The sequence below is a fragment of the Amia ocellicauda genome, chromosome 13 (assembly GCF_036373705.1).
Source record: "Amia ocellicauda isolate fAmiCal2 chromosome 13, fAmiCal2.hap1, whole genome shotgun sequence".
NCBI lineage: Eukaryota > Metazoa > Chordata > Actinopteri > Amiiformes > Amiidae > Amia > Amia ocellicauda.
The window spans coordinates 27813352-27833852 of NC_089862.1; the positions used below are offsets into that span (position 1 = coordinate 27813352).

The 20501-nt window shown below is 35.8% G+C and overlaps 1 protein-coding gene across 1 annotated transcript in view; it reads left to right on the forward strand.

Annotated features, from left to right (window-relative positions):
• LOC136766688 (phospholipid-transporting ATPase ABCA1) overlaps positions 1–20501 on the forward strand; it is a 287811-nt gene that overhangs the window by 127074 nt on the left and 140236 nt on the right. The window contains exons 16-22 of the mRNA XM_066720398.1: positions 178–399; positions 2982–3186; positions 3944–4060; positions 5516–5687; positions 6697–6828; positions 7835–7974; positions 10030–10167. Of these exons, the coding sequence (XP_066576495.1) occupies positions 178–399; positions 2982–3186; positions 3944–4060; positions 5516–5687; positions 6697–6828; positions 7835–7974; positions 10030–10167 (1126 nt within the window). The remainder of the gene's footprint in view (positions 1–177; positions 400–2981; positions 3187–3943; positions 4061–5515; positions 5688–6696; positions 6829–7834; positions 7975–10029; positions 10168–20501) is intronic.

Below are 20501 nucleotides of genomic sequence, written 5' to 3' on the forward strand. Positions count from 1 at the left end.
CATGCAATAATTATGTAGCTTTCCTAACAATTAAAATAAAATGTATGCGTATGTGTGATTAGAATTGTGATGCATATTTTAAGCAAATGAACATTTTTCCTCATCTTTGTAGATGTTACAGTATAAAAATGTATATACATCTGTCTCCTATAATATATTTTTTTTAATCTTGTGCAGTTTGGCAAAGTCTTGAGGTACAGCGACCCTTCGGTTCTGTTTGTTTTCCTGGTGGTGTTTTGTATTTCTACCATCATGGAGTGTTTCTTCATCAGCGTGTTCTTCTCCAAAGCCAACCTTGCCGCTGCATGTGGGGGAATCATTTATTTTGTTCTCTACCTTCCTCATGTTCTGTGCTTTTCCTGGCAAGACATCCTAACATTCAACATAAAGATAATTGTGGTAAGTTTTTCCTTGCATCTAAAACCAAAGTCCTTGCCATCCAATAAACTACATCTATCAGTGGAGGATAATACATATTTCCTCTTTTCCTGTTCTGTAACTCTGTGATAACCTTTGCTCATTCATCAGGACAGACATAATAACCCAATGTCTTGATCAGAAAATAAACCATCATGTAAAATGCACAGAAAAATATATCTGCTAAAATTAGTTTTCAGAAGATGCCTTTTATATTTGATTCTGGAAAGAAAACGTGTGAATTGAAAATAGAGGAAAGGGCTAGGAAGTCATATGTTGCAATATGTTTTTTTAACAGGTTTCTTTCTGCTTTCATCAGTACCTGTAATCTTAAGAAAAGTTCAAGGGGATTATTCACAAATTATGAACAGTAGCAAACCTCTTGTAATTACTGCAAAATATAAAATAAAAAAAATACTGGCAGTTGTTTAAACCTTGTAGGACCAAGACCAAATTAAATATTAGACCCACCTGCCAATTATTAAAATTGAAACACAGCACCTGTTAGAAGACTGAATAAAAAATCTTTATCAGGAAGATGCCATCAAGTATTTTGATTGTATTCTGCAATGACAGTGTGTGTTAGGATTTAGATTTATTAGATTTAATTTCATTTTGTTCAATTTTGAACACTGTAAAACATGTAAAAACTACATTAAACAGTACATAATTACACAGAAAATTAATCAAATAATATATAGCACATACTCAATCAAAAAGTAATAGGAAGAAGAATACATAAATAAATCCATATCCCTGCCAATTTACATAAATATTATTTTCCAGTTCCAGTTTCCAATCTCATACTTTTCTCTTTTTGTATTCCTGTTATCTGCTAAAGACACACACTAATAAAAAAAAAAAACGTATTCCTTAACGTCATATAAACCAACAATGCCAGTATGCTAAAATCAAGTGTGCTGGGCATTGTTTTGTGCCTGTTTAAATAACAGTTATAACACATACAATATCATAATTAGCAAGTGTTCTAATGTATTTTATAGCATGTTTATAAATATCACTGGAGATGTTCTGACAAGGTTTGAATTAGCATTACATGTTTTTCTTTTGCTTAAAAGTTCAGATACTGTCAAACACAGCAGGCGGAATGGGAATAGGACACAAATTACTATTCAACAGAGAATTAGAAACAGATGTTAACTGATTGAAAATACATGTGATAAATGGTAAAATAACCTACATTATTTAAACTTTTGATCTTGCAGTACTGGAAAAAGCCATGTTTTATTATTTACCCTGTAGCACTTATATACACTTTGTTTAATAGGCTGCTGAGATATGAGAGATCCTAAATAAATCTGCCTTACAATATTAGATATTTGTTTTATGTTTGCATGACAGGTACGATAGCTCTTTAGCAATAATACATGTTGTGTTGTCCAGCACAGTTGTGACACTCAAAGTGACTTTGCAGAACCTCCTGTCCTTGACATGCAGATTGTAACATTTTTTTGCAGATGGATGGGCCACTGTGCTCATTTGCATGAGCAATGTGCTTCTGACCAAACTGACATCTAGTTTATCATCTCTATCGTATATTTATGAGCAATGTGTGCAAAAGAAAGCGCACCATGCAAAAGAAAATCTGCACAATTGCATTCATTACATATATTTTTAGAATACCAAATTACTAGAAAACAAAACAAAATAAAGTATATTTGTACAGTTGTTTGTGCTTCTTTTTCCACTATGTAAGAGGTAAAAGTACTTATCTGGTAAAAAAAAAAAGCAACTGAAATATGGGGGCACTGATATTACTTTAGTTGAGATAAAATCAAAGTTCATATATTTTCTCTGTATAGAGTTTCAAACTGTAAAAATAATTACATTCGTAGATTTATTCAATAACCCCCATAATGAATCTCCAGTTGATTTGAATTGCAGGATAAGTAACTCTTACCTTATAAGGGTAGTCACTACAGGTTCAGTCAATTACTTTACTGCCTGTCAAGGCTTTCCTCTCTAGGGGTCTAGATTCTTGATTCAAATATTGGCTGCTGTAAGAGTGCAGCCAGTTTCATAGTTTCAGCTTCTTGCAAAGTCAAGGGGGTGCCGTGCCATTCAGTAGACCTGACTTACTTTGAAGGCAAAAGCCAAACAAAGGCCATAGACTGAATGGACTTTGATAGCTGCCCTCTCACTTCATTAATGATGTTGGTTGAGGAGCATTGACAGATGACGGGACGGGGGGGGGGGGGGTGTTTGGCACAGTTCAGTGATATTGCCTGTGGGAGGCCCAGGCCTGAGAGATAAAGTATGTTGAGATCAGGACTGAGGTGAAATTATAGTGTGTAAAGTCTTAATATAGCCAGCATTATTGTTGCTCATCTTTCATATGCATTATTTGGCAAATAGGTTGCGTTTTCCTTTAAAAATACACCAAGTCTTTAAAAGCTCACTCATACACTGGTCAGTTCCCTCATCAATCTCATTAGTGTGTTATTTTAAATCGCTGTTCTTTTTTTTTTAACCATTCATTTCTTTCATACTCCAATTTCAATTCAATCATAAATCTTATTAAATTTGATTTATTACTTTCATAGAGCCTCCTGTCATGTGTAGCCTTTGGTTTTGGCTGCGAAAACTTCTCCCGTTATGAAGAGCAGGGCATTGGCATTCAGTGGAGTAACATTGGAGTCAGTCCAGTTGATGGGGATCGCTACAGCCTTGTGGTCTCAATTTTCATGATGCTCATTGACTCTTTCATCTACTGGGTACTCACATGGTACATCGAGAATGTCTTCCCAGGTACTTCATTTTTAATTTCAAAAGTGAATTAAATGATTATTGCACATTTTGATCACATATGTTGAATAAATGTAATGCGTTGAAAGAAAAAAGGCCTTGAAAAGAAAATCCTCAACATTGAAATTAGTCTGCTATACTTGCCAAATTGCCATTAAAACTACATTTCTTATTTCCTTAACTTCCCAGATGCTTAAAAGGCTAGTCTCAATCCATAAGTAGCTCTCAGTCTGTGCCTCTGTCACAGGGAAAGGAACGGTGCAGACAATTAATTAAATTAGCATTTGAAATCACGGTCCATTTTGGATTGTAAAAATGTAATGTAACAAAAAATAAATTGTTATTTAAAATCCCTTACAATCTTACATAAGTGATGACCTGGGCACTGTAAGCCTTTTATAAACAATGCTTAAGTATAACTAATAACTCTACTAAGAGTTCAGTATGTCCCCCAGTAGAGATTACATTTGATCCCCCCACCTGTCCAATATAGACACATAGACACACACACACACACACACACACACACAATATCTTCCCTGAATTAAATTAAATATAATAATAATTGTAGAATCACCTTGAGTATAGAATGAAGAGCTTGTATACACAGTGGTGTAAGTCTTCAGTTTTAATTAAAAACAGGATGGCCTCCAATTGTAGTTCATAATGTTATGGGATATATAGAAAGAGAGGTTACTTTTGCAGATATTTCCCTGGTGAGTTGAACTCTCTATTCAAGATACTACATACTATATTGCAGGTCAGTATGGAATACCAAGATCATGGTATTTTCCTTTTACTGCATCATATTGGTGTGGGATGTCAACAAACCCAGATGGTGACCCAGCTCTGTTAACTGCAACTGGAGCCAACAATGGTAAATTAACAAGTTCTTTTTTTTTTGTCTTTTTGGGGGGTTAACAGCCAGCTGATGAAAATAAATTTACTTTTTATCTGCTTGTAATGTTACTGGAACCATTTGTTCACATATCAAACACTATATTTATTTTAATTCTGATGATGTGGGTATGAGTATATTACTGACATATTGCATGCTTACTGTAAAATAAACATGCTGATGTTTTTGCAGGACCAATGCAAAGGGAAACATTGGCACATTGTACTTAATTTGACCTGAATAACACCAATTGAATATGACGTGTGGTTAAAATTGTTATTTGATTCAGATACTTTATACAGGAGGGCAAAACAAATAAATAATGAAAAGGCAGTGCTGTGACCTGTGTGGATTAATGCCTTCCCAAAATATTTCCATTTGCTTGGATCTACAGCTTCTCTGTTCCATGTCACAAAGTTTATGATTACATTTTCCCATATTTTATGTGGTCCTCTTTTAGGTATTTTTTCTACTCATGGTATCCATTCAATGACTTCCATTGTCCATCCTTGATCTAATTGTACAGAAATGTGTCCAGCCCATGGGCATTTTAACATTTTCACTCTTTCAATAATGTCACATATTGTTCTCGGATTGTTATCTTTTCTTGTTATTCAAAGCATATATCTCTCTCCATGCTCCTTTGTGTCGTCTGCAGTTTCTGTATCATTTTTGCATTAAGTGACCAGTTTTAACAGTCATATGTGAGCACTGGTAGTATGCATTGATCAAATCCTTTTCTTTTCATACAGATAGGTATTTGTCTTTTTTAACAGCGTGTTGTTTCTTCCAAATGCACTCCATCCCATATTCATATTCATGTTGTGTTCCTCTTATTTAGAGTTGGAGCAAAGATGCAGATTTAGATCAATTAAACTATTCACTAATTCATTATGTCATCCAATCTTTTCAACCATATAATAGCAACATACTGGAAACTGAGAGAGAGGATGGAAATGACCTCTGTATAGCAGATTTAGTCCTCTGCAGTGCTACATGCATTTCCTGAAAGCAGCAATATTAGTAGCAGAAGCAAGTAAATGTTAAACTCTTTCATGTCCTAAAAGTAATTTTAGCAGCATGAGCAACGACCTTTAGCTATTGTGCTCTGGACCTCATAGGTAAACTTATTACCAGTGATTTGAACCTGGGTCTCAGGCGTCTTCACAATAAACACAGATGTCACTTCATTGACAAACAGACCTTCAGTTTCTTCATATTGTGCTGTATTAAGAAACAGCCACATTTTGGGCTCAAAGACCTTTGTCAAATGTGACATCTGTCAGTCACTGTGCATTTATTTGTCATAGCCTGCTGCTCCCTCTGCATGTCCCTTTGTGCCTTTTCCTTTCTTTCCTAATTCCATTATATCCCCAGATCCTGTTCATTGTGCTGAGTGTCTTCATATTTAACCTGTATATTTTCATATATAAGTTTTTATAGAGGCAGCATCACCTGATTTAAAACCCGGCGTCTCCATAAGGAACCTTGTGAAAGTGTACAATACTGGAAAGAAGCTGGCAGTGGATGGGCTGAGTGTTGATTTCTACCAAGACCAGATAACCTCTTTTCTTGGTCATAACGGAGCAGGAAAAACAACTACCATGTAAGAAATATTATTCTTTTAGGAAAAGGCTAGTCAGAGAATTCTGTAAGTGACACAAAGAAAATATGTCTTTGCATTGTCTAGCTATATTGATCCAATTACTGAACTGGAGTTATCAAAAGTGGTTAAATGTTAAAATCCCCACATAAGAAGAACAGCATGAGAACATGATCTAACATCTCTGGGTGAGAGGTATAACCCCAAAGCCCACTCCCTTCTTCCTATTATCGGCCTTATTTCAGAGCGACCTGGAGGTCGTGAGTAAACGAGCTATGGAGTTTTGAAAGATTGTGAATTGGTTATGTGAACGATGTCAAAGGCAACATTGTCTTGTAGGCAGATCTGTCTTAGAGGCTGGTTTACCTCAGAGACTAAATTGATTTAAAAAAGATGGTATGTGCAGCTGTACAGAATTCTATCTGAGAGGTGCTACAAAACCCGAATGGAAACAGAGCTCTCATTAAAACTGACAGGAGGGTGGAGGATTTGCCTTTTTTATGATAGTACGATTTATATATTTGACATGACAGAGAATTTAATTGTGATTTCACTAGGTAAGAACGCAAGTAAAGAGCAGCAATGCTTTGAAAGAGGTACTCAACACCTTGTACACCATTAATGGGGTTAAAAATGCATTAATTGTTACATTTAGTCAGTAATATGATTCACCAAATCTACATGAAATTGGGTTTTTATTACAATATGTATCTTCAGCTTTTAAAAAAATAATTCATTCAATGCTTTTCATTTTGAAAAAGTGATAGTTTTGTTTTACACAAAAACCAAACAAAACTAATTTCCAGTCTTTGACCTGTTCAATCAAAGTCAAGTTTGAGACCTGCCAATCAATCATATCAATCAACAAACCCAGTATAGAACAAGAACACAATCCAACATGCTTCTGTATCTAACATAATTCTGTTTTATACAAGCTATATTTATTATTGTGTTAATTATGTTTCTGGTGAATGTTTAGTTATTTTTACAAATATATTTTTTTAATTTCTAGGTCAATTCTCACTGGATTATTTCCACCAACATCTGGAACAGCTTTCATTTATGGCAAAGATATTCGAACTGAGATGGATGCCATCAGAAATCATATGGGAATGTGTCCCCAGCACAATGTTTTATTTAATGAGTATGTATCTTTTAATTCACTATATTTTTTTTACTCGTAATTAACTACATAACTTGAACTATCCATCTATGTCTTTATTGATCTTAGTATTTTTTAATTAATTACATTTACTTTAATGAATTGTAAAGTCAGCTGCAAGTCGTAATTTGTCAACGAAAAAAATATATTTATTGGAGTTCCGTAATACCACCAGAATGCATTTTATGAAGATCATAAAGTGAGTATTTACTTATTAGTTGTCCCTTTTCCTCTCCCCAAAGCTGATAATTTACCCAGATAATTTGCTGAGATTGTTCTCTAGTGTACACCCCTACTGCAACACCCAGTCATTATTTAATGAGATTACACAAAGACATACATGTTGACCTGCACAACATTTGGTCATTAATTCATCCTGATAAATGTTCACATTATCAATTGTATCTGCCATTCAAAGTTATCCATCTCTCTCTTTAGAAGAAGAAACATGATAAGAATATGTTCTTGTGTCATAAAAGACCTGATTTGGAAGCCAATGATGGTGTGGAATGAAACTTTGATAATTCTGTTAGACTTGTGCTACACAGGACAAATCTATCATCTGTAGATCTACTTATCTTGCAAATTGGGATGATTAGCAGACACAGTGCTGCAGAAGATGTGGTGTCCATGGTAGAAATGTGGCAGCTCTACATTGCTTCTATTACTAGGATTGGTCATTATGCTGATCCTCATTTCACAGGTGCTCTAAGCAACTATTCCTGGTTATTTATTCAGAGCAACAGAGCTTCAACTGCAGAAAATGGCAGAGAAGGAAAACCTCTGAATGTAGGCACCCGATTGTTATTCTACATGGCTGCTACATCACTGTAGTCACTGGATACGATGGCTACACATACCCTCCTGATAAATGAAAGTCTGCATACTTGGCAAAATACTGGGAATAAAAAATGTTGCAATGTGATCATCTGATAGGGAAATAAGCATATTTGGTGATTCCTATAACAATGCCTGTTTTGCTTTCTAGGATGACAGTGGAAGAGCACATTTATTTTTATGCACGGTTGAAGGGAAGAAGCTCAAATGAAGTAAAAAGTGAAATGGACCAGATGATAAAAGATGTTGGGCTGCCACATAAAAGGAAAGAGTTGGTCAAAAACCTCTCAGGTATTTGACTTTATTTTTTTCATTATTAAGCAAGCCTTTTTTTGTTGTTTTTCAACTCAAGCTTTGTTGCTAATCTTCTGTTATGAATTGACCTTTATTTAACAAGGATATCCCACCGAGTATGTAATCTGTCTTTTCAGATGGATGTGGTCAATAAAATGGCATTAAACAGAAGTATTGCATTTGAACACAGTCTTTTAAAAATGTTCCTTTAAAGTGTTTCTGTGTTATGCTTGATATACTGACATTTACACTGTCAGTAGTACAAAATACATCTGCTTTTGAAATCCTTTATTTGCTGGGACTGTATTATTTACTCTGCATTTTATGCTATGCTTTTTTTTCACAATGGTTTGGGAACCACAATACATCTTAAGTGATCAAGAAGTGTGTGGTTTGTGATTTTTGCTGTGGGAGAATACAACTGTGACCTCCTACTGTTTTACATAATCAAGGCTAAAACTAACAATATACATAGTTATAGTTCAGCTTGTTTTCTTTGTATGGTTTACACTCCACATTCAATGTAGCAATATTATTCTTCATTCACATGTTGCCCATTTAGTTTGATACTTTAAACAGTTTGAAATGATAAATAAGTCTATGAGTCTATGTGCCAGTCTGACTGCTTTTGACTTATTTTCAACTCTTATTATGCAGTAGTCCCTTGAGATATGAGATATTAAACTAGAAATATGCTTCCTGGGAGAATTCTGATTTTGTTTGATTTAAAGTGAATAAATACATTTGAACAATACTCCAAAGATTTAAGTTGATTAAATAAGTTTTAATTTAAAATTCCAACTCCTAAATTGTATGACTAGTATAATAACAAAACATAGAAACAGAACAAAATAAAGCAGCAAGGAGTTACAAATGCCACACTCAAACATGAAGTGCATGACCAAGAATTTAAATGTATTTCTCTCATTGTCTATATTTATAGCCAAGAAAAAATAAGGTTGTTTGAGAGCATCCCAGAGCAATCAAGCATGCTCTGAGGTGTCATCATACATTCCGTATCTCTCTACCCAAGCTGTGCAGACCACAAACGCAGTCATGCGCAGCTTCGGTTTCTGGGGAGGAAGCTGGAGCGCTTGCCCAGCCAGTCCACTCGGAGGTTTGCCTTTGTGAAGCAACATCTTTGCTTCTGGTTTCTGTTTGAATTTGCATTTAAGAGCCTTGACAAGGAGTTCCAGGTGGCCTGGTAGCGGCGAAAGTTCTTAATGAATAAGATTGTCTTTGATCCCAAATAAACATTTTAAGTGTCTTTTTTTTAATATATTGCTTTATGTGTATGTTAATTTTATACATATTCACTGAATATGATGTAACTGTATAAATAATGTATTAATGTCTTTCATTTTGTTACCTTAAATGTAACAGAAGTGTATAAAATATGCTGTCTGAGTAACACATATCGGCACATTTCCATTGTTTACTATGTGATAATGCTGCAAGATTCTCACCTATGTGAAGTTTTCCAGGAATTCAACCCTCTTATATCTCAAGGAATTACTGTACTAGAATAATATATTTATATAAATAATTATACATAGCAGGTGCTTCAGTATTAATATTGTTGTAAATCCCACTGTGAATTAGATAGTATCTAGTAAAGTGCTCCAAGAAGACAATTTTATAATCTCAGAATGACATGATTAAATGTAATGTAATATTGATAGGTATGAGTAAATCACAAATCTAGTTTTAATTAGAAACTATATAATCAAAACAGGCCTGCATTAAGCATAACTGAATGTGTATTGAACCTCAGTTACCTCCCAGTTTGCCCTTTAAGGTTGAACCTACACAATGTCCACATGTGAAAGTTTAATGTTAATAACGGCCCATATTGTTATGATTATACATAAAGATACAGTAATTCTGAAATACTGGGTTTGATGTTAATAGAAGAGACACCTCCATTAGTGCTATTTAATCAAATGCAATGGCTTACATAACACACTTGTTGTTTTAAATAGCAGTGCATGTTTTTTTTTTTTTAAAAGAAGGGCAAAATGTGTGCTAAATTGTAAATGTTTAATCTAACAGGGGGAATGCAAAGGAAGTTGTCAGTTGCTATTGCATTTGTGGGTGGATCCAAAATTGTTATCCTTGATGAGCCAACAGCTGGTGTGGATCCTTATGCCAGAAGAGGAATATGGGAACTATTGCTGAAATATAAACAAGGTATTTTAAATGTTAACAAACAGTATATGGTACTGTCTTGCATCCTCTCAGTAAAACACAGTATTATAGTATGCATAGCTAATCATGCAATTAGCTTCTGATAGTTACAAACATATTTGTGTGCACAGCAAAAGTGATATTGTTGATGCATTTGTAAATCTTCAGACTTTCATTTTTCAAACAATTTAAATGAATTAAGCAAATATTTGTTTGATCTGTTTTAAATTCTGTGTACTACTTTTTTGTTTGTTTTGTAATATTCTCTTACTATTAAATATTAGTCAGCTGCAATCAGCCCTGACTGGATCACAAACCTCCTACTTTTCTAGTCATCTTGTGTTATTACCTTATTTATTGAAGTAATAGAACTCGATCATAATCTGACACATGCTTAAGATGGGCCTTCCATTACACAAGAGATGGTGATATTCTATGGTGAAATATGCTGTAAAACAATTGATATACTTCCATCACAAAACAGTGTTTTTAAGAAAATACTTAATATTAAGATAATAAATCCCCACAGAATAATAAGACTTGTTAAACTTTATAAAGCACTTACACAGTTTTGGTTTAAATTAGAGTAACAATTCTGTTGTAAACATGACATCAATAGTAGTTTTCATTGGATAGAACAATGGTGTATATTTGTCAGAATTGCATGTTGACCTTTCGGCTGAAAATGCAAATGAGAACTGATATTTTAAGTCATACTTCTGTTTACAGTGCATGGTATTCTGCGTGCTGGAATATTGGCACAATTTAAATGGATAGGAGGATCATTCTTGCAATGGTATACGTACTATTACTGTGCTGGAGTTCCTAGTAATTAATGTCCTGAGAATTAATGTGCACTTTGGTGATATGGTGAAGGATTATGCTACCATCATGCATGATCTTGAAATTTTTAAATTATTAATGGTTTGAGAAGAGCATGGAATGGGTTTACTTTTTGATAAGTAGTAATCAACTCACTTGAATATTAATAAACAGGAAAATCTGTTTTATAAGCTTATGCTATATTCCTAAATACACTGGAGCCCAAGTGCGTGTGTGTGTGTATATATGTAGGTACAGTACTGTGCAAAAGTTTTAGGCAGGTGTGAAAAAATGCTGTAAAGTAAGAATGGTTTCAAAAATAGATATGTTAATATATTATATTGATCAATTAACTAGATGCAAAGTGAGTGAGCAGAAGAAAAATATACATCAAATCCATATTTGGTGTGATCACCCTTTGCCTTCAAAACAGCATCAATTCTTCTAGGTACACTTGCACAAAGTCAGGGATTTTGTAGGCATATAGTCAGTTGTATGATTAAACAATTATACCAAACAGGTGCTAATGATCATCAGTTCAATATGTAGGTTGAAACACAATCATTAACTGAAACAGAAACAGCTGTGTAGGAGGAATAAAACTGGGTGAGGAACAGCCAAACTCAGCTAACAAGGTGAGGTTGCTGAAGACAGTTTACTGTCAAAAGTCATACAACAAGGCAAGACTAAGCACAGCGACAAGACACAAGGTAGTTATACTGCATCAGTAAGGTCTCTCCCAGGCAGACATTTCAAGGCAGACAGGGGTTTCCAGATGTGCTGTCCAAGCTCTTTTGAAGAAGCACGAAGAAACGGGCAACGTTGAGGACCGTAGACACAGTGGTCGGCCAAGGAAACTTACTGCAGCAGATGAAAGGCACATCATGCTTACTTCCCTTCCCAGTCGGAAGATGTCCAGCAGTGCCATCAGCTTAGAACTGGCAGAAAACAGTGGGACCCTGGTCCACCCATCTACTGTCCGGAGAAGTCTGGTCAGAAGTGGCCTTCATGGAAGACTCTGATGTGGCAACAAGGCCAAGCGACTCAACTATGCACGAAAACACAGGAACTGGGGTGCAGAAAAATGGCAGCAGGTGCACTGGACTGATGAGTCAAAATTTGAAATATTTGGCTGTAGCAGAAGGCAGTTTGTTTGCCGAAGGGCTGGAGAGCGGTACACGAATGAGTGTCTGCAGGCAACAGTGAAGCATGGTGGAGGTTCCTTGCAAGTTTGGGGCTGCATTTCTGCAAATGGAGTTGGGGATTTGGTCAGAATGAATGGTCTCCTCAATGCTGAGAAGTACAGGCAGATACTTATCCATCATGCAATACCATCAGGGAGGCATCTGATTGGCTCCAAATTTAATCTGCAGCATGACAACGACCCCAAACATACAGCGCTAGTCATTAATAACTATCTTCAGCGTGAAGAAGAACAAGGTGTCCTGGAAGTGATGGTATGGCCCCGACAGAGCCCTGATCTCAACATCATTGAGTCTGTCAGGGATTACATGAAGAGTGAGAAGCAACTGAGGCTGCCTAAATCCACAGAAGAACTGTGCTTAGTTCTCCAAGATGTTTGGTCCACCCTACATGCCGAGTTCCTTCAAACACTGTGTGCAAGTGTACCTAGAAGAATTGATGCTGTTTTGGCAAAGGCAAAGGGTGGTCACACCAAATATTGGCCTCATATAGGTCTTCAGCAAACTATGATTTATTTTCAGGAACTCTGGTTCTTTTTCTTGAATGGCTTGTGAGACAAATAGGTTCAGCATGAACTGAATTTGAAAAAATAATACAAACCTGTAGAGTGGCATATCTGTGTGGACACAATTGTAATTCTACCAAGTTTATTAATTAACAGAAATTGAAATCTCAAGGAATTATATAAATTGCAACTTGTATGTTGTAAATCCCGGGGTCAAAAGAAAGGGCATTGGAAACATTACCTATTATCCATTACCAATGCTTTAATTACATTCATTAACTGGAATAACAAGCGGATGTCCTAATCTGAGCCTGGAATTAGGTGCTGCAGTCTGTGAGAATCTAAAACCTTAACAATAGGATAGGTAACTGTGGGTGATAAATGAAACTTTTCTCAGGGTGCTTTAAATTTTTTATGGTTTATAAATCTTTCAAGAGAAATAGTGATTAGCTGATAAGAGATAGGGGTAATGGCAGTAAATCAATCAAATGGAAACCATCATTAAATAAGCAATCTGCAATTTATGGGGGAAAAAAGTCAATGAGTGCTAATTAGTTTTTATCTTTCTTGACCTAGAGCTGTATGTTCTAAGGCCTCCCGCCTTCTATTTCATTAGAGACATCTAAACATTGGCATCCTCAATATGTTTCCCTTCTGTCCCTCGGGCCCAGTTTAGTTGCTTCACAAGCAATCCAATTATCTATTCTAATGTCTTATCTGTAAGTTTCACATCAGCATGTTTTATATGATTCATTAAATAAATGTGTTTGCCATTTCTGTGGACGGAAAACTGCACATTCATGGGAGAAAGTGCCCCTTAAAGATAGCAGTGAGGTTGTATGCCGCAGTGCCCTGAAGATAAGCTTTCAGTGTGGAGTATTTCTTTTGGTACAATTGACATACAAAGAGGACAAAAAGGAGCTTAAAGCAGGGGTAATTAAATGGCTGAGTACTTTATTGACACATGTTATATATGACTTTCTTTCCATGTGTGTCTTGAATTGCATAGAGAGAGAGTTATGCACACATTGTGGCATATTATCACCTGCTGCCTCTTATATTGAAATGTGATCTAGCATGTCCTCTTTAACTGCTAATTTGGAGTACACTCTGGTGGTGTTCTAGTTTCCTAATGTGTGGCATCTTTGTATTGATTAATGCTGTGACTCGGGGTGTGTAAACAATGGTGTCATATAATGTAAGTAATATAAATAGTTAAATACATAAAGCAAATTCATTATTTGTGCATTTGTTTGTGATATTTAAGGTGAGTAAACTAATGTTAGCTGAATTCTTAATGGAGGGTGGACATCTCAAATACCATAGTGTAAGCATAGCTGTTCTTAAAAGAAATTCTTCCAATGGCAGAGGACTCAGATTTTCAGGAAATGGGAAATCACCTGTGCATACAGCATGAGCATTTGCCAGGCATGATTTTCACTAGGATATAAGAACCATTTTAAAGTGTATGGGTTAAAAATATGATTTTAAGCAATTCCTTCCATGATTGCAATGTTGAATAAGAATATAAACATTTGCCCAAACTGAAAAAAGGCAAGTAACAGTGACACCAATTTAAAAGCTAATGAGAAGTGGAAAATGAATTCAAAACCCCAGTGACCTGACCTTTAGAGTAAAAAAGAAAGCACAGTGTGATTAATTTTCAAGTTCATAACATCATCTCTAACCATTCAACCATGACACTTTGTAAAAAAAAAAAAGCTCTTTCACTGAGCTGTTTCCTATTGTTACATTATTTATAACTTGTGCTACACCCAGCTCAATTCAATTTACCTTAAAAGAGGTTGATGCGCAATATAGGAAATAAATTGTGAAATATTTATTTTCTATGATACATTATAAATCAGTGTAATACTCAATATTTCCATCTTTGGTTGTACAATTAGAGGTATGAAGACAAGGGAAAAGGATATTATCACAATATATTGCATATATATTAACTATATTCATATGTGTACACCACTGAGTTTGTCAACCAATCAGGATAATCACACATTAAAAGGTTTGACCATAGTGCTAATGACACCAACAGCTGGGTGTTGGTTGCATTCCCTTCGATATATTTACTTATTCATCTGGCCAGTGCGGTGAGTCACGGCCACTCCATGAACGGCAGTCTCTGACCCTTGACCTATACATGAGCATCTTCCCAGCAAAGGGGGAAGAAACCATGACTCACCACACTGGCCAAACATGATAAAGTGTTGAACCATCTGGGCTGTTGTTTTGAATAAATAGAGATTCCTTGTACATTACTCCAGCCCCCGTTCCATCTCGGCTCAAAACACTGCTGCCATTTTAATACCGTTTTCTTGCTGCTCTTGCCCTAGCTTTTACAAAAGGCCTGTCAGTGCTGACTGAAAGAAAATTATATAGGAAAGTGTATAAATGATACACCTGCAGAGTTATTTACTTTTCCTGTGCCCTTTCTCCTGATTAGCTTTGTGAGAACTTTTCAAAAGCTGTTTTCTTTCTGAACAGTAGTTTAGTATACCAAATAACTAAATGAAAGAATGTAATTATTTCATGGTCTATAAGATATAAGTCAGATATCAGCCTAGCTGGGCTGAATTCTGCTGGATGGAAGGGTTAAATGGTGCTGATTAAGGAGAGTTAGCAGTCCGATCTCAGGTACAAAGCACTGCTGAAGTATAAGATAATGACCTCTGTGTGTCCTTATCCAGCAGATAATATAACCTGCGGGGATGGGAACCTAACTAGCTCTTAGGGAAAAGACAAGTCTCAGCAGAGCAAATGCCCTTTTTGTCATAATATGTATCCTTGGTTATGTATACATATAAAGGAAATCTGTCTTGTCAGCGATTCAGACAAAGGACTGTTTGTAATGTAATAAATAGTGATGCGTAATAAATACTAATGCCACTTTTACAGATTAATTAACACAAAACAAACAATTGATTTCCTAAAATATCACAAGGGCATGTGATACAACTGAAATCATCCTTGATACTCCTTATCCTGTGATACAGTAAACCATGAAGCATGATAACAGTATTTCATAAATTCACTGGATTTGAATGATCCTATTATTTCACCCCTTTTGTAAAATACGATATATATGTATTTATATTTGTGTATATATAGTGTGTATTTTTTAGTGATCATTAACAAAGTTAATAAAGTTTGGTAGTTGTTTGACACAAATTGTTAAATATTACAGAATATAGAGCCAGGCTGGTGGATTATTAATAGTTACAAAATGAAAAATAATAAAAACCATCAATAATAATATGAATAATTAATGGATTAATCATTAGACTCTGGCACTTAAACATTGATCACAGACAAGCAAATGTTAAGATATGCTTTTACATTACGAATCAGACACACCAGTACTATTTTACTCAGAAATTGGCAGAGAATTACTAATGGCACTGGATGTATGCAAGGAAGCATGAAAGACTCAGGAAATAAATAGAATGAAAATCTATGAAAATGTTTAAATAAAACCAGATACAAACAAAGAAACGTGAGGAGTAAAACTGAACCATACTAGTGCTAGAATGATATACTGTGCTATAGCGTGTTTTTATTTTTTTCACTTGACATAATCAATGACAAAAATGACATTTCAGCTTTTAAAAAAATAAATATACAAGTAGTTGTCCCACATTTCAAAGCGATTAAAGGGAAACTATGATTTATCCATGAATCACAAATGAAAATTTATATCAGATTTGGTTTGCTTTATTGTCAGAACCACTTTCTAATACTTATGAATATTTAAAATGTGTTAAGGTGCAGGTTTGTGCTGTGGGCACTTTGTTGGGTAAATCGAAGACTGGTCTAGGCCTAAGAGGAACTGATCATTTTAGAGGAATTCTATTAATCAATTAAGTACATTGAAATAATTGAATCACCTGTAAAGTGTGATTTTCTGATTGAATAAGAATAACAAAGTACCCTAATTTTCACTTTGTTACTAAACTTGTTCTCAGAGTCATTTTCATCTAAACCCTCCCTCTGCACTATACTGAAATCCTGAATGTCTCTGCTTATACAAGAAAGAAAAGGAAAAAGGATCCACTTGATTACAGATTACAGTAATATTTCCTTCTTGAATGCTAATGCCAAGTTACTCACGAAGGCTCATTTATAATTGCTTCTCCCCTCTATAACTTCCCAGTAGCACTTAGGGCTTCTACAGAATATAAATTAATTTTGCTTGGTATTTGGTTGGGCATTTTGTAACTTTTTGGTCAGTTCTCAGCAGGTTTATAGCGTAAATTGTAAGAAAGGAAAGAAAATGAAAAAAGGCATGAAAAAGCATTATTCACTGGTGTGTAATGTATTATTTTTGTTCATTAACTGAATACACATTTTTCTGAGGCATATTGCCCCTCCTGTGACACCAAAAGCTATGGTTTATGCAGTTGATGACAGTACATTTAATGAAATTGGGGAGTTTTGTTTGTTAGAGTTCTGCCAGATATGTCATTACATTATTTTTCTGATAGTATGTATTAGGGTTCCATTTGAAAGAAGCACATTTCAGGTTACCCTGGACATTAACTGTAAAACACTAAATGTTTACCTAAAGCATTTCCCTTTGAGAATATTACCGTGTTCTTAACACTCAGGCAGTGTGATTTTTAATCCAATCACTTTGCTGTTTTGACTTTAGATACAGTTTACACAAATGGTTTGTTATAGCCAATCTAACTATAAATGCTACATGTACAAATATAGATAATACATTTAACAATAGACACACTGTTGTGTCCAGCTCTCATCCTGTTTCAGTGACGTCTTAGTTTGTATGTCTAACAGCCCCCTGATATTATATTAATTTCTAAATTATCAAATTTATGTCAAGGTTCCAAAAACATGTCCTGATTTCATGGTTTCAATTCAAGATGCTGAATGTCCCTTCTTTTTAGATGTCTTTGTGAAAATTGAGCAATAACTGATTTAAAAACAATCAAATTAGGTGAAAGAGGTCAGGCTGGTAAACCATGTAATTCATTATAATTAAAAAATCTAACTCCTTAAAATGTTCTCAGTTTGGAGAAAAAAAAGTTATTGTATTTATTGGAAATCCAATTGTAATAGCATGTCACATGCTGTCAACTTTGGCATTGTTGTTTTAGACCAGTCTTTGCTAACACATACTACACTATTGAGATGAATGTAATGCTTGCCAGCTATTACCCACCTCTCACCTCCTACCATCCTTTTGATAAGACAAGTTTTCAGCAATAGCAATCCTTTACACAGTCAGAGCACATTTGGGCAGAATGGAGTGGTAGCATGACAACCAAAGAGATGATACTGAATTTGAACTAATTCACCAAGATTGGCTTTAACACCTTACGAAGTTGGTATGGTAAAAATAATGTATTAGAAACCTCCACAGTCACAAATCAATTGTAGTAGAGTCCAAAGAAATGGCAGCAAAAAGTATGAAGAGGCCTTTAAGGTTACAGTAAGGAAAAATTATGAAATGTATAGTATTTTTACTGTACTTATGCATCTATACAAATATGGCTCCACAAAGCCAACCACAGATTCTTTCATAGGTTTTCAGCCTTTAAGACTGAGGTGCTTTAAAATGATCAGCAAACTAGTGACATGTGAGTTTGTCTTAGCTAAATAACTCAATAAAGGATCATATTTTCTGAATAGCAGTAAGGTTTGCTAATATGCTTAATTGCACTTCCTGAAAGTCCATTTTTATTTTATTATTATTTGTTATAATAATGTAATGCAAATTAGACCAGTGGTGGATATTTCATAATGGACACTTCATTGTCTTTGATATCAAATTTTGAAATGCTTTGAAATGCTAATATAGTGGACATTTTGCAGCTCATTTGAACTTAATTTCACCCTTTGGATATGATCTGGTATATTTTGTATTGTTTTATCTTGTAGTTTATTATGTATGGAATTACATGAGTTTTATATTAGTTGCTGGTATAAATACTGTTGTAATAATGCTGATAATCTGGCCAATGCCTAACAACAAATTTTGGCCTAATTCAAACTATTTGTCTGCTAGATATTGATGCAGCATTAATTGATATGGAACATATTTTTTTTCCTTTTCATCTTAGATTTGGGAAGATCATTTTTAACCTGTTCACAATGAAGAAAGTAGACTTTATAGTGTATCAAATCATTTTAATATGTACTTGTTTGTCTTACAGTCTGTAGAATGTTTTACAGTTATAAGAAATAAATTATGAATAGTTGTATTTACCCTATACTGATCAGAAAATCTGTACATTAAAAAAGGCATCAGTTTTTTTTTTCTTAGTCTTGTGGTTTTCACCAATCCAAGACATAAATAAAATACAAAGTACACATTTTCAGAAGAATATTTTTTTAAATAATATCTGTTTGATTTTTGTTGTTTCCCTTTGATTATAAAATGTTGCACACCTCCCACTGTTTCTGCCATGAATTAGAGAGCACACAAGCAAGACATGCAAGATCATTAACATACAACATACAAATTAATTTATTTTCTCAAGTAACATCTTGGAAATAGATTAAAAGTATGTACATCCCACTCAATTTGCTGCCAGAACCAGAAAATCAATGTTCATATAAAGAATGATTCCAATCTGACAAAAAGCTCAAAGCTCAGGTCCCTTTCCACTTCCTGTTCTATAAAACGTGATGTGTGCTCAGGCTCGTCCTCTTTTGCCATTTCGCCTGGACCCGAGAACATGAGCTCTCTGTGTCTTGTCTGTGCACTAGACCCTTTGTTATTATTAACAATTATTAATCGGTTGGTTGGCTTCACGGCTGTGTTGTTCACCACCGTTTACTGTGTCTGTGTCTCTATTTGTACTGTATTAGTTATTATTGAAAGTAAATCCAACTCTGTTCCATCCGTGCCCCGGGGCTCTGGTTGCGCTTTTGGTTTTAGTTTTGGCTACAAATTTTAAAAATGATAATTGTGTTAATATATTGCCATATATTATCTGCTTGCTTGCTGTGTTGTTTTTTTGTCCACAGGGCTTTTTCCTCCACAGCAGGAGCTCTAGCAGCGGCTGCCCGGCCTGAGCCTTGATATGTCGTAAGAGATCTCACCCACGTGAGGTGCTCCTCCGCCGACTTGCACCCGCACTACAGCCCACGTCTGCGGCTGTAGATCTCGCTGTCTCAGTTCGTTGAGAACCCACTACGGCTGGTGGTCTACTACACTCGGCCCCCTTGGACCCTGGACTCCGCGTCACCTGGTGTCACAGGATGTGGTTAAGCCTACGAGCCTACGCGGCGCTTGAATCAAGCACCTGGTGCTTGGCATGCACAGTGCTCTGTCCAGCAACAGCAAGGTTGCGTTTTGGTTGGTGTTGCAGTGCCCCCGTGTACATAAACGTTGCCGGGTTGAGACGCACTTGTCGCGGCAGTGTTTCAGTTGTTGTATGCCCCTGGTGCAAACAATAACCGGCGCCTCCGCTGCACATTTCCCTTTTCACGCGCGTGTGCGCTCGGCGATGAGCTCCTCTCGCCCCCGTCACTGTGCTGCTTGCGGCCGACGCACCTTGCCCACCTGAAGTGGGGAGGTCCTATGCCCCATCTGTCTGGGCACTGACTGACTGATTTGGCCTTGACTTCCGGGTCTGCTACTGCGAAGGGGAGGCCTATGCCAGAACCCAGGGTGTGGCTGAAGCGGGCCTGGTGGACTTCCCCCGAGTGAACTCCACCATCTCCGCTCTGGTCTCCTTAACCCCGCTGTGCGTGGAGTCACGTGACTTGGCCTGTACAGACAGGCAATGTCGCGTGACGGAGACCCTGCTTCAGAGGGCCTGCG